Source organism: Rhinatrema bivittatum, chromosome 7 (assembly GCF_901001135.1).
Source record: "Rhinatrema bivittatum chromosome 7, aRhiBiv1.1, whole genome shotgun sequence".
In the NCBI taxonomy this organism is placed as follows: Eukaryota; Metazoa; Chordata; class Amphibia; order Gymnophiona; family Rhinatrematidae; genus Rhinatrema; species Rhinatrema bivittatum.
The window spans coordinates 139,221,109-139,235,008 of record NC_042621.1 but is presented as its reverse complement, the minus strand read 5'-3'; the positions used below and the strand labels follow the sequence as shown (position 1 = coordinate 139,235,008).

At 45.9% G+C, this 13,900-nt stretch overlaps 1 protein-coding gene across 1 annotated transcript in view; it reads right to left on the bottom strand.

The window, feature by feature from the left end:
- CNOT1 (CCR4-NOT transcription complex subunit 1) overlaps window positions 1-13,900 on the bottom strand; it is a 987,642-nt gene that overhangs the window by 588,448 nt on the left and 385,294 nt on the right. The window contains 1 exon segment of the mRNA XM_029609242.1: window positions 1,715-1,865. Within this exon segment, the coding sequence (XP_029465102.1) occupies window positions 1,715-1,865 (151 nt within the window).

Below are 13,900 nucleotides of genomic sequence, written 5' to 3'. Positions count from 1 at the left end.
GGAGAGAACCCCGGCCTGCTCGGGTGCGCTTCGGGGGCGGCGTGGTTCCTGCTCCCTGGCTCTGGGTGCTTGGTTCCTGCACCAAAATCGGGGAATACCCCCGCTGGTAGAGTCCTTCAGGGATCCGTTCTCCCTCGTGGCCTCCAGGGATCCGTTCCCCCTCGTGGCCTGCGCCTCAGGGCGCTCAGAATGTAAAATGGCCGCCGTTCCCGCCAAAAATGGCGGAGTGGCCGGCCCGCGCCGCCCGGGCAAAAAAGAGAAATCAGTCAGGGACTGTGAGGTACCTTCCCCCCCGGGAAGGCATCGTGCACAGATGCACTCCCGGGAAATCCGGGACCCCGGGTCTCCGCAGGCCGCACAGCGGGACGGCCGCGGCATCGGGATCGCTGTAGGAGAAAAGAAAAAGCCACGGGGGGGGGCCACGCGCACAAAAGCGCCGCTGCGGGGGGGCCCGGTCGGCCCGCACTGCCCGCTGTCCGAAAATAGAGGAGGGTGCCGCGGGGGGGGCCTTCCCGGCCACACGACCCGCCCCAGACATCTTTCCCTAAATGGCTCAGCAGCCCATGAGGAGCTGTAAAATGGCCGCGGGTGAGGGAGTAAAGAGCGAAGAGGCCGGCTCCACCGGCTTTCGCGGGCACCGGGGGCTGAGCTGTGAAGGAAAAAACTACAAAGGAAAAACAAACATACCCCTGGCTGCAACGAGAAATAAACAGCAAGGCCGCAGAGAAGAGACAAGGAAGAGAAGCCACTCCCCAGAAGTTGAAAGAACTCTGCCTTAAGTTTATAAAAAAAAAAAAAAAAGTAATACAAACTTGATACAAACTTGATCCACAGAAAAAGACAACAACAAGCCATAATCAAGCAAGAAAGTGAAGAAAAAGGAAAAGGAGGGGAAGCCTGATTCCCCTACTCGCATCTGCTGGAGTCAGAAGATACTGAACTCCTGCAGAGGGGGTAGTAGTATATATGGATACGCCCCCTCAAAGCTTGTGCTGACTCCATCTGCTGGATTGGGGACATAACCCACTGTCTGGACTGATCCAGGTACGTACAGGGAATAAATGTTAAATAATTAAAGATGGAAAAAACATCTTATCACTTGGTCAAAATTTAAAGAGTCCTTTTAATCAGGGTTAGTCCAAAACACAAACTTTGAAAAATAATAGCTTAATGAAATTAAGGGATCTGTTACCCCCGATTGAACTAGTCTCTATATAACTTCATGACTGGATATATTTATTAAATTCTCTATCCCTCCCAATGCAGCATTGCAAAACATGGCTCCGTGTTAGTGGACTAAATGTCAGAAAATTTCATTAAGCTATTTTTCACACATTTGTTTGCTCTGGTATTTTCAATTTGAGTGGTTTCTGTGCATCGGGCCACTATTTTTGTGGTAACCACCTATTTGTGTGGCTGAATTTCATACTGTTAATCTACGGAGAAATGTTATTCTTGCCACATTGTCTGCCAGTAAGTCATCTGTTAAGAATGGATAAGTGGACCACCTAGGAAAAAATTGAACTAGAAGTACATTTCAATATAACTTATCTAAGCTTGGAGCATAAAAACTGGATGACAACTAGCGTTCAACTGAGCCATCAGGGGTTCCTGCTTTTGTGCCACATTTTGTTAATCACTTTTCAGATGCCATTCTATATCCTCTCTCAATCTTGACTTGAACATAAAGCATTTCTTACAATGCTCTAATTACCTGCACTGGTGAAATGGCATCCAAACTACTAGTGCTAGGAGGACGACCCTTGGGCATGACTCCAGGTGGTGGCTGCCTGGCTTTGTTCATGACATTGCTGCAGTTTGCCACCATAGTCAGAATGGTCTCAGACAGCTCCTGGGAAATACTCCTAGAACAAGACAAAAAAAAGAGACCACCAATATCATCTTGCAACATCACAAAGTATGGCAACAATCTCATTAAATAAAACAATCTGATATGACACAAGCAAGTTTTCCTTCAGTCTTGATAGAAGCAACAGTAAATGTGACAGAGGCTTCACAAGAAAATAGTAATTACTGCCTTTAAGTAGGATTCATATTTTGAGAGATGAAGGTGTGAATGAATGACCAAGTTGCATCTTTGTAAAGGTCTTCAATTGAGACAGCTCTTAGGTGAGCCACTGAGGTGACCATGGTTCTCACCTGATGGGCCTTGACAGAATCTGAACTAAAATTCAGTCAGAGCATAGAAAAGTGCAATACAGTCTGCTAGAAAGTTATACAAATCTACATCTACCAAATTATTATTCAAACCCTGTCCTCATGCATTAAATCATAATTTCCAATACTTCATGTTAGCTGCACATATCCATAATCACAGACTACTATATGAAAGAATTTAGTAGAAGCTCTGAAAAATGCTCAGTGTGCTCAAAGGAAAGGTCAAGCCAACTGACCATGTATTACCTTAGTGTCAAATACAACTCAAAAAATCAAAGTCATGAATTTTATGTCAGTAAATTTGAAGATATATCTAAGGATTCTGGCAGTGAGGATGCCACAACTGACAGATTCCAATGAACCCCACAGCAGTAAAGTTATTTCCTCAGATTCTGCAGTCTCATGCCGGTGTGCTCTAAAGGAAAACTGGTTCTTACCTGCTAATTTTCATTCCTGAAGTACCACAGATCAGTCTAGTCGAGTGGGTTTATGCATCCCAGCAGCAGTTGGGAGGCAGAGAACAAAACTTTGAGGCACTGCTAAATAACAGTGTGCCACCTGCAGTCTATCTTAAACCCCAATAAAACTTGGGCGAACAAAGACTTAGTTTTCAGGGGGCTCCAACTTAAGCCCCCTTGATGTAACAGAAAACCTATACCAAACTATGTACACCTCTCAGTCGAATATAAGATGCCAACCCAGTCAGTTCAGGTATCTCCAGAAGCAAGGATGTCTCAATGGATGGGGACGGGTCTCTGGACTGATCCGTGGTACTTCAGGAATGAAAATTAGATAACCATTGCTCCTTTCACTCCAGATGAGTGGTATGTACCAAAGCCCCTCTATTCTGGGTGGGAACTCGAAAAACCTGCACGCAATACACTCTCCCCAAACGTCGCCTCTTCTGGAGCCCACACATTAAGCGGTAATGTTTGGTAAAATATGATGAGAAGACCATGTCACCATATGACAAAGCTTCTGCAAAAAGAGCAGCTGAAACTGCCCACAAGGTCACCTGCGCACTAGTGGAATGTGTTCTCAACCCCTCCGGCACTGACCTGCCCTTACAGATGTAAGCCGAAGCTATCATCTCCTTTAACCATGGGGCAATAGTACCCTTGGAAGCCTTATTTCCCTTCTTTGCTTCACTAAACAGAACAGATGATCAGATCTTGAAAAGCATTAGTCACCTTGAGATACCGCAAAATAATTCTACGCACATCCAATAAGTGCAGCTCCCTAGCTATTGGCAAATTGCCTGTCAAGTTCAGAAAGGCCAGAAGCTCAATCCCCTGATTAAGGTGAAAGGACACCACCACTTTCAGCAAAACGAAAGGAAACAGTCCCTACAACATTCACCTAGCCAAACAGATGGCCACCAGGAAAACAGACTTCAGGGTCAAATCCTTCAATGACTACCTCTACATTGGCTCAAAGGTAGGGCCACACAACACCCGAAGAATCAAATTCAGATTCCATACCGAGCAGATCTTCCGCACCGAAGGCCGCAAATGTTTTGACCTTTTGAGAAAACGAGCCACATTTGGATGAAATGCCAGTGTTCTACCCTGAATCCTACCATGCAGGGAGCCCAAAGCTGCTACCTGGACCTGAAGGGAATTATAGGCCAAGCCCTTAGCCAATCAAGTCTGCAAAAAGGCCAGGATCTGCCAGATATCCACCTTTAAAGGCAGAACCCTGTCCTGCAAACACCAAGATTCGGAAACTCTCCACACCCAGACATAAGCTATTGAAGTGGAAGGCCTCCTCGCCTGAAGGAAATTTGCAATCACAGGCTCTGAATATCCTTTCAAACAGAACCACCACCTCACAAAAGCCAAACTGCAAAGACAGAAGTGATCCTCCTGGTCTGAAAATACAGGTCCCTGCCATAGCAACCCTGAGAGATGAGCCAAGTGAATGGGACCGTCCACAGCCAGATGCAGCAGGTCTGCAAACCATGGCCAATGCAGCCACTCGAGAGCCACTAGAATCACCTTGCCCTGATGGCGATCAATGCGCCATAGCACTCGACCTACAAGAGGCCATGGAGCAAGCACATACAGCAACACATTTATTGGCCACGGCAGAATAAGAGCGTCTATGACCTCTGATCAGACCTCCCTTCTGCGACTGAAAAATTGATCTGCTTTTCCATTTGCTGGAGTCGCCATAAGGTCCACCACTGGTCTGCCCCACCTTGCCTGCAGCAAGGCGAAGGCTTCTGCTGACAACCACTCCCCTGGGTCCAGACGCTGTCTACTGAGGAAGTCCACCTGTATGTTGTCCACTCCGGCCACATGAGAAGCAGCTATTCTCACCAGATGTTTCTCCACCCACACAAAAGGTTCTTGCGTCTCCAGCGCCACCACACGACTCTTTGTACTGCCCTGACAGTTGATATACACGACCTCTGTTGCACTGTCAGAGAACACTTGCACAGACTTGTCCTGGAAGAGCAGAAGAAATGCCAACAAGGCCCTGATCTCCAAATGGCTGACAGACCAAGTCACTTCCTCAGTTGACCACAGACCTTGGACTGATTTTCCCCTGACAAATTGCCCCCCAGTCAGAGGGGCCGGCATCCATGGTCACTGGTACTCAGTCGGTATTTCCAGATGCATTCCCTTCTCCAGATTGTGCCAAAACAGCCACAACAAAAACACTGGACCTGGCATCCTCTGGCAACGGTAAAGGAAGCTGAAATTCTTTTGACTGCAGATTCCAACAGGATAACAAAGCCCCTTTCAGAGGAAGCTTGTGAGCAAAGGCCCATGGCACTAAATCCAGTGTAGATGCCATGGAACCCAGCATCTAAGGTAATCCCAGACCAGGGCATCAAAGGTCCAGCAGCCAAAGAATCTGACTCTGCAATTTGAGGATGCTCTCCATAGTCAGAAACACTTTCCCTAGCTGGGTATCGAAGCAATCTCCCAGATATTCCAAGGATTGGGTCGGCTCCAGATGATTCTTTGCAAGGTTCGACTAGCCCAACAACTCCAGATGCAGCAGTACCCACTGGATCGATCAAGCACACTCCACCTCTGACCCTGCCCATATCAGTCAATCATCCAGATATGGATGCACCAAGATACCTTCTCCTGAGAGCCACCACTACCACCATCACCTTTATGAAAGTGAGCGGCACCATCGCCAACCCAGAGGGAAGAGCTTGAAAGTGGAAGCATTCCCCCAGCACCATGAACCTCAGAAATATCTGGTGATCAGTCCAACTAGGAATATGTAGGTAGGATTCTGAGAAGTCCAACGATGTCAAACTACCCTTTGCAAACCGCCACTATCACCGTGCACAATGTCTCCATCCGAAAGCACAGCACCCAGAGGGCACCATTGACCTTCTGCAGATAGAGAATGGGCCGAAAAGTCCCTTCCCTTTTAGGCACCATGAAGTACACGGAGTAATGACCCTGCCCTTTTCCAAGGGAGGCACTGGAGCAATGGTGCGCAGCAGCTGCAGACATTGCAATGTCTCCCACATCACCTCCCACTTGCTCCAGGAGACGCAGCAAGAGATAGGAAAGGTGTCCCTGAGCGGCCGAGAAAATTCTAAAGCATAGCCTTCTCTCACCACGTGATGGACCCACTGGTCTGACATGAGCTTGGTCCACTCCATGTAAAAGAGGGCGAGTCTCCCTCCAATAGCTTCTGGAGAGGTGTGGACTAGCACACCTTCATTGACTAATTTTATTTCCATCCCCACCTTGGGACTCATTGTCCCTCGGGGGCCTGCGCCGGGTTCGAAAGGCCTGCTGCTGTACAAAACTGAGGCCACCGGCAACTGACTCCTGCCAGTGTGAAACCTCCTCGCCTCCTGAAATAGAAGACATGGACTAAAAGACATCTTGGGGTTCTTCTTGTCCTCAGGCAACTTGTTACCCTTCGAATTCCAATTGCTTCATGAGTTGCTTATGATTGGAGACTAACAGCAGCTTCCCATAAAGGGTAGATTAGACAGCTGGGCCCTTAGACCACACATTTGCCGACCAATTTTGCAGCCACAGGAGACTCCTTGCAGCCACTGCTGATACCATGCTTCTGGCAGAAGTCCAAATCAAGTCGTACAGAGTATCCGCCACATAGGCTGTGCCCGCTTCCAAGCGAGCCACTTGGGCCACCTCCACAGTCATTCCCATGCTCCTTATCGTGTTCCTTCTGAACCCAGCACAAACAGGCTCTCTGCATCAGATTCCTGCACACCGCCGCACACAAGCTCAGAGCCGAAACTTCAAACATCCTTTTAAGGAGGATTTCCAGTTTCCGATCCTGAATATCCTTTGAGGCCACTGCACCTGACACTGGAAAGGTAGCCTTCTTGATAACCATGGATACCACCCTGTCCACCTTGGGAATCTTGCACAACTCCAGGGTCTGTCATGGTAAGAGATAAAATTTGGTCATAGCTCTGGCTACCTTCAAGCCCGCCCTGGGTGCCTCCCACTCCACTATCATCTTCATTAACAAGAAAGCCTTAGGGAAACCCTGCAATCCCTCCAAGACTGGGTTCACTCTCTCATTGTCTGACTCCTCCTGAGCAAACAATCCCCAGCTCCTCTAGAACCTGGGGGATCAACAGGCTCAATTCCACCAGGCAGAACAAGTGGACCACCCGAGGATCATCCCCTTCTGCCTCCGGAATCTTACTAAAGCATGAAGCTCACTGACTCTGCATGCCAAAGTGACCGCCACCTAAAACACAACTTTCTAAGTCAGGTACTTCAGGTCACAGAAGTGCAATGTCTCAAAAGGAACTTTCATCAGCTGGGATAAAAGCACACAGATCCCAGAATATAGCAGGAGATCTGATGTGAGGCTTCAAATGAAGCTTTAAGAACATGCCATACTGGGTCAGACAAAGGTCCACCAAGCCCAGCATCCTGTTTCCAACAGTGGCCAATCCAGGCCATAAGAACCTGGCAAGTACCCAAATTCTAAGTCTATTCCATGTTACTGTTGCTAGTAATAGCAGTGGCTATTTTCTAAGTCAACTTAATTAATAGCAGGTAATGGACTTCTCCTCCAAGAACTTATCCAATCCTTTTTTAAACACAGCTACACTAACTGCACTAACCACATCCTCTGGCAACAAATTCCAGAGTTTAATTGTGGGTTGAGTGAAAAAGAACTTTCTCCGCTTAGTTTTAAATGTGCCACATGCTAACTTCATGGATTGCCCCCTAGTCCCTTCTAGTATCCGAAAGAGTAAATAACCGATTCACATTTACCCGTTCTAGACCTCTCATGATTTTAAACACCTCTATCATATCCCCTCCCTCAGCCGTCTCTTCTCCAAGCTGAAAAGTCCTAACCTCTTTAGTCTTTCCCTCATAGGGGAGCTATTCTATTCCCTTTATCATTTTGGTTGCCCTTTTCTGTACCTTCTCCATCGCAACTGTATCTTTTTTGAGATGTGGCGACCAGAATTGTACACAGTATTCAAGGGCGGTCTTCACCATGGAGCGATAGAGGCATAACATTTTCCGTTTTTATTCACCATTCCCTTTCTAATAATTCCCAACATTCTGTTTGCTTTTTGACTGCCGCAGCATGCTGAACCAATGATTTCAATGTGTTATTCACTATGACGCCTAGATCTCTTTCTTGGGTAGTAGATCCTAATATGGAACCTAACATTGTGTAACTATAGCATGGGTTATTTTTCCCTATATGTATCACCTTGCACTTATCCACATTAAATTTCATCTGCCATGTCGATGTCTAATTTTCCAGGCTCACAAGGTCTTCCTGCAATTTATCACAATCTGCTTGTGATTTAACTATTCTGAACAATTTTATATCTGCAAATTTGATTACCTCACTCGTCATATTTCTTTTCAGATCATTTATAAATATATTGAAACGTTCGGGTCCCAATACAGATCCCTGAGCCACTCCACTGCCCACTCCCTTCCACTGAGAAAACTGTCCATTTAATCCTACTCTGATTCCTGTCTTTTAGCCAGTTTGTAATCCACGAAAGGACATCGCTACCTATCCCATGACTTTTCACTTTTCCTAAAAGCATCTCATGAGGAACTTTGTGAAACACCTTCTGAAAATCCAAATACTCTACATCTACCGGTTCACCTTCATCAACATGTTTAACTCCTTCAAAAAAGTGAAGCAGATTTGTGAGGCAAGACTTGCCCTTGGGTAAAGCCATGCTGACTTTGTTCCATTAAACCATGTCTTTCTATATGTTCTGTTATTTTGATATTTAGAATACTTTCCACTACTTTTCCTGGCACTGAAGTCAGGCTAACTGGTCTGTAGTTTCCCGGATCGCCCCTGGAGCCCTATTTAAATATGGGGGTTACATTAGCCATCCTCCAGTCTTCAGGTACAATGGATTTTAATGATAGATAATGTTTTTACTAATGGGTCTACAATTTTGTTTTTTAGTTCCTTCAGAACCCTGGGGTGTATACCATCCGGTCCAGGTGATTTACTACTTTTCAGTTTGTCAATCAGGCCTACCACATCTTCTAGGTTCATACTGATTTGGTTCAGTCCATTTGAATCATTACCCATGAAAACCTTCTCTGGTACAGTTACTTCCCCAACATCCTTTTCAGTAAACACCGAAGCAAAGAAATCATTTAATCTTTCTGCGATGGCCTTAACTTCTGTAAGTGCCCCTTTAACCCCTCGATCATCTAACGGTCCAACTGACTCCCTCACAGGCTGCTTCGAATATATTTTAAGAAGCTTTTACTGTGAGTTTCTGCCTCTACGCCCAACTTCTTTTCAAATTCTCTCTTAGCCTGTATTATCAATGTCTTACATTTAACTTGCCAACGCTTATGCCTTCATATAATATACAACTAGGGTCTGTACAGAGATGGGCTTATCTTCTACACAGTGATGGTAGATGCCAAATGCACTAAGGTAGATCCTTATTGAGTGATCTTGAGACCAAAATCAGATAATTGTAGGAGGTAATCATGCAGTTTGTGTGTGGAGCAAGAGAAAGGATTTAGGGCCTGTTGCTCAGATGCAGTTTCGACATGAGAATTGTTCCAGATAGTGAAGACGTTATCTACTATGGTTCCAAATACCACAGCAAAAGCCTCCAAGGTACTAAGAGAAATTTGCAAAGGTTTTTTTTTTTGGTTTTTTTTTTAATGAGAAAACAGATAATACTAAAATCATTTGGAAGTTATAGATTAGTTCAGATGAACTAAATACGGTTCCCCTGATATGGTGCAAGTTTATTCCTACCTCAAATTCCAAAGTGATTTCCATTCTTACTGGCCGATACAGTAAAGTTCGCGGGAGAGCGGGCTTGCACCCTCTCCTGTGCGCGCGATTCACTAAAAGAAATTATTCAAATTAGGACCCCCGGTAAAAAGAGGCGCTAGGGACACTAGCACGTCCCTAGCACCTCTTTTTTGACAGGAGCGGAGGCTGTCAGCGAGTTTGACAGCCAACGCTCAATTCTGCCGGCGTCAGTTCTCAAACCCACTGACAGCCACGGGTTTGGAAACCAGACGCCAGCAAAATTGAGTGTCCGGTTTTCAACCCGCGAGCCCCGGGCCAATTTTAATTTTTTTTAAATTTTTAATTAGTTTTTAAATTTTGAAACCTCAGACTTAATAACACCATGATATTAAGTCGAAGGGTGTACAGGCCGATACTTCCCGGTGCCGATACAGGCCCGATACTTCCTGCGGCAGAAATCAACTCTTCAGACAGTTCTCAGTTTGTTTTTCAAAGTACAGAAACTTTTGTTATCCAGTACTATTAGTATCTAGCAGGACTTTCATAGTGCATTTGCATGTTGCGGGCACTATTAGTTTCGGGGGGGGGGGGGGGGGGGGGTTGGGGAACGTGCGTTTGACGCACTATTACCCCTTACTGAATAGGGGGTAAAGCTAGTGCATCGAAAACGCGCGTCCAAATACGGGTTAACCGTGCGCTCCACCGAAGCGCACTGTACTGTACCGGCCTGTTAGTAAACAAATATAGTTACTGTGATTTTAATACTTGTTCTGAACTTAGTCTTACGGAAGAAAGTAGGCCCTTGAATAACCAAGCTTGTTAATGCTTCTTTAGCTGAGGGTATGTTTCCTTCAGAGTTACACAACTACAGTTCATCTGTTATTAAAGAACATCCACTCTTATTCTGCAGAGTATGCCATGTGTCCAGTTTCTATACTTCCTTTTCTGTCAAAGGTACTTGAAAGTAGTTTTCACTCAATTACAAGAAATTTTCACAGACACCAACTCTTCAGACAGTTCTCAGTTTGTTTTTTTTAAACTACAGAAACTTTTGTTATCCAGTACTGATAGTATCTAGCAGGACTTTCATAGTGCAGTACAATATCTTCTAATACTCTTGGATATATCGTCAGCCTTTGACACCATTAATCATAGTGTACTGTTAAACAGTGTGAAGAATTTGAGAACTGATGCTAAGGTTCAATCTAGGGCAGGGATGGCGAACTCCAGTCCGAGGGCTGTAAACAGGCCATGTTTTTGGGATATCCACAATGAGCACAACATGAAAACGATCTGCATGCAATATTAGATGCAAATCTTTCTCATGCGTGCTCATTGTGTATATCCTGAAAACCTGGCCTGTCTGCAGCCCTCGACGACTGGAGTTCACCATCCCTTATCAAGGGTCACTTCCTTCCTTTATATAACAGGTCTTACAAGGTTCAAATGGGCAGATTTATCTCTAATCTCTTACCCTTAGACCAGGAGTCCTGCATAGATCCTCTGTCACGTATCCAATTTAATATCTAATTCTTCTGTGTACTTTTCTAAATTGGGTGTTGTCTTTAAATTATATGTAGACATCCAGATTTTTTCTTCCCTATTACTTCCTTGTTGGAATCAGCATTAGGAAAGATCATGCTTGACCCAGATCAAAAAGCTGACTAAGCTCCTTGAATGTAGGGAAGACAGGTCATTTTTCTTTCCTATTTCTTCCCTAAACCTTACATTCAAGGGCAACAAGGTCACTGTAAAAACAAGCTCACAATCTAGGGATACTCCTGGACTTATCTTTATGCCCTCATTTCCATTCTCTAAAGCAATCATACGATAAGGTACGTTTACTCCATTCCTTGAGGCCACTTATTGACTATTCAGATTTTCAAACTATAATGCAATCTCTTGATTCTTTCTACCATTCACTATTACAATGTTCTCTTTCTAGGTCTTCCCAAATCCTATCTAAAATCTCTGACTAATCCAGTTAGTTCAGGGTACGCCATTGTGGGAACACCTCTCACCAGTACTAGCTACCTTACACTGGCTTCTAGTTCCTTGGCGGATCAAGTTTAAAGCTCATTTTGATTTTCAAAACCCAGTACAATTTGCTCCCACAAGGTATATTGACTACAGTTCACAACTAACAGCCAAAGCATTTGCTTCATTCAGCTTTACACAGTGTCTTTTGGATAACCCCTCAATAAAAGATAGACCTAATCCAACACAGAAAAAGTATGTTTAAGGTTACATGCCTAACTTTGTGGAATGAACTCCTGGAATGTGGAGATTACTTACCTGATAATCTCGTTTTCCTTAGTGTAGACAGATGGACTCAGAACAAGTGGGGTATAGTGTGCTCGTGCTAGCAGTTGGAGACGGATCTGACGTCAGCACGGGTACATATACCCCCACAGGAAGTGAAGCTCTTCAGTAATCTTCCTTGCAAAAGCTGTTATGGATATATGTGTACTGACGATCAAAGAAATAGTGAAAACAGGATTCCCCTGACCGATTGATAGTAGCTGGAGACCGCCAGCATTCCCAACCGGAAGGCGTCGACACCTGGCAGAGTGGACGCACTCATGTAAGAAGTGATAAGGCTTACCTTGAATCGGTGAACCCAATGACTACAGGCAGCTGGGCGGGATGCTGAGTCCATCTGTCTACACTAAGGAAAACGAGATTATCAGGTAAGTAATCTCAACATTTCCTGTCGTGTAGCCAGATGGACTCAGAACAAGTGGGATGTACAAAAGCTTTACTCCCAGACTGGGCGGGAGGCTGCCTGAGGACCGAGTAAGACCGCTCTCGCAAATGCTGTGTCCTCCTTGGCCTGGACATCCAGACGGTAAAACCTGGAGAAGGTATGGAGGGAGGACCATGTCGCCGCTTTACATATTTCTGCAGGCGACAGCATCCTAGATTCCGCCCAAGATGCTGCTTGGGCTCTGGTAGAATGGGCCTTGACTTGTAGAAGGCAGTGACTTCCCGGCCTCTACGTAGGCCACTCTGATGACTTCTTTAATCCAGTGGGCGATGGTGGGCCGAGAGGCCGCTTCACCTTGTTTCTTCCCGCTGTGAAGGACGAACAGATGGTCAGTCTTTCGTACTGTTTCTGTCATTTCCAGATATCTGGGCAGCAATCTGCCAATGTCGAGATGGCGTAGCAAACTCCCTTCTGATTTCTTCAGAGGCCTGCCGTAGTTGGCAAGGATATGGTCTGGTTGAGGTGAAATTGTGAGACTACCTTAGGCAAGAAGGATGAAACTGTGCGACGATGGATAGCCTCAGGAGTGATCCTGAGAAAGGTATCCCGGCAAGACAGTGCTTGTAGTTCCGAAATGCGACGTGCTGAACATACCGCCAGCAAGAACACCATCTTCAACGTGAGAGAACGAATAGACAGGCCCCGAAGGGGTCTGAAGGTGGATCCCGCGAGGAAATCCAAAACTATGTTGAGGATCCACAAAGGTACTGGCCACTTCAGTGGCAGACGAATGTGCTTGACTCCTTTCAGGAAGCGAGAAACATCTGGGTGCGTGGCAATGGTCTTGCCATCCCTCCTGGGACCATAGCAAGACAGCGCAGCCACCTGAACCTTGATGGAGCTGAGGGAGAGACCCTTCTGAAGTCCATCCTGCAGGAAATCCAAAACAATAGGGATAGTAGTCGCATGTGGATTGGTGCCATGAGTGTCGCACCAGGCTTCAAACACTCTCCAGATCCTTACGTAGGTGAGGGATGTGGAAAACGTGCGAGCTCGGAGGAGTGTATCTATCACTGGCTCCGAGTAACCTCTTTTCTTCAGTCTAGCCCTCTCAATGGCCAGACCGTAAGAGAGAATTGAGCCGGATCCTCGTGAAGGATGGACCTTGATGTAGCAGGTCCCGGAGCGGAGGCAGGGGAAGGGGCTCCCCTGCCAGTAGTCTTCTCATGTCCGCGTACCAGGGTCTTCTTGGCCAGTCTGGTGCCACTAGAAGAACTAAGCCCCGGTACTTCCGAATCTTGTGGAGAAGGGTGCCCAGCAGGGGCCACGGAGGAAAGGCGTATAGCAGGGCCCCTGGGGGCCATGGCTGAACCAGGGCGTCGATCCCTTGAGAGAACGATCTCGCTTGCGGCTGAAGTATCTTGGTACTTGAGCATTGGACCTGTCCGCTACTTTGGAGACGGAAATTACTGAAGAGCTTCACTTCCTGTGGGGGTATATGTATCCGTGCTGACGTCAGATCAGTCTCCAACTGCTAGCACGAGCACACTATACCCCACTTGTTCTGAGTCCATCTAGCTACACGACAGGAAAGGAAGACTTTTTTTTTTTTTTTACTATGGCCTTTCAGTTATGAACTCCCAGTGTGCCATAATATAGTCCTCAGGTCATTAGTTGAATATTGTATTGATTTCCTGTTCAAAAGATGCTTGGCTTTAGTTTGTTGCTATCAATTTGATTTTGATTATGTCCAGTTGTAAAGCACCAACATTAGTG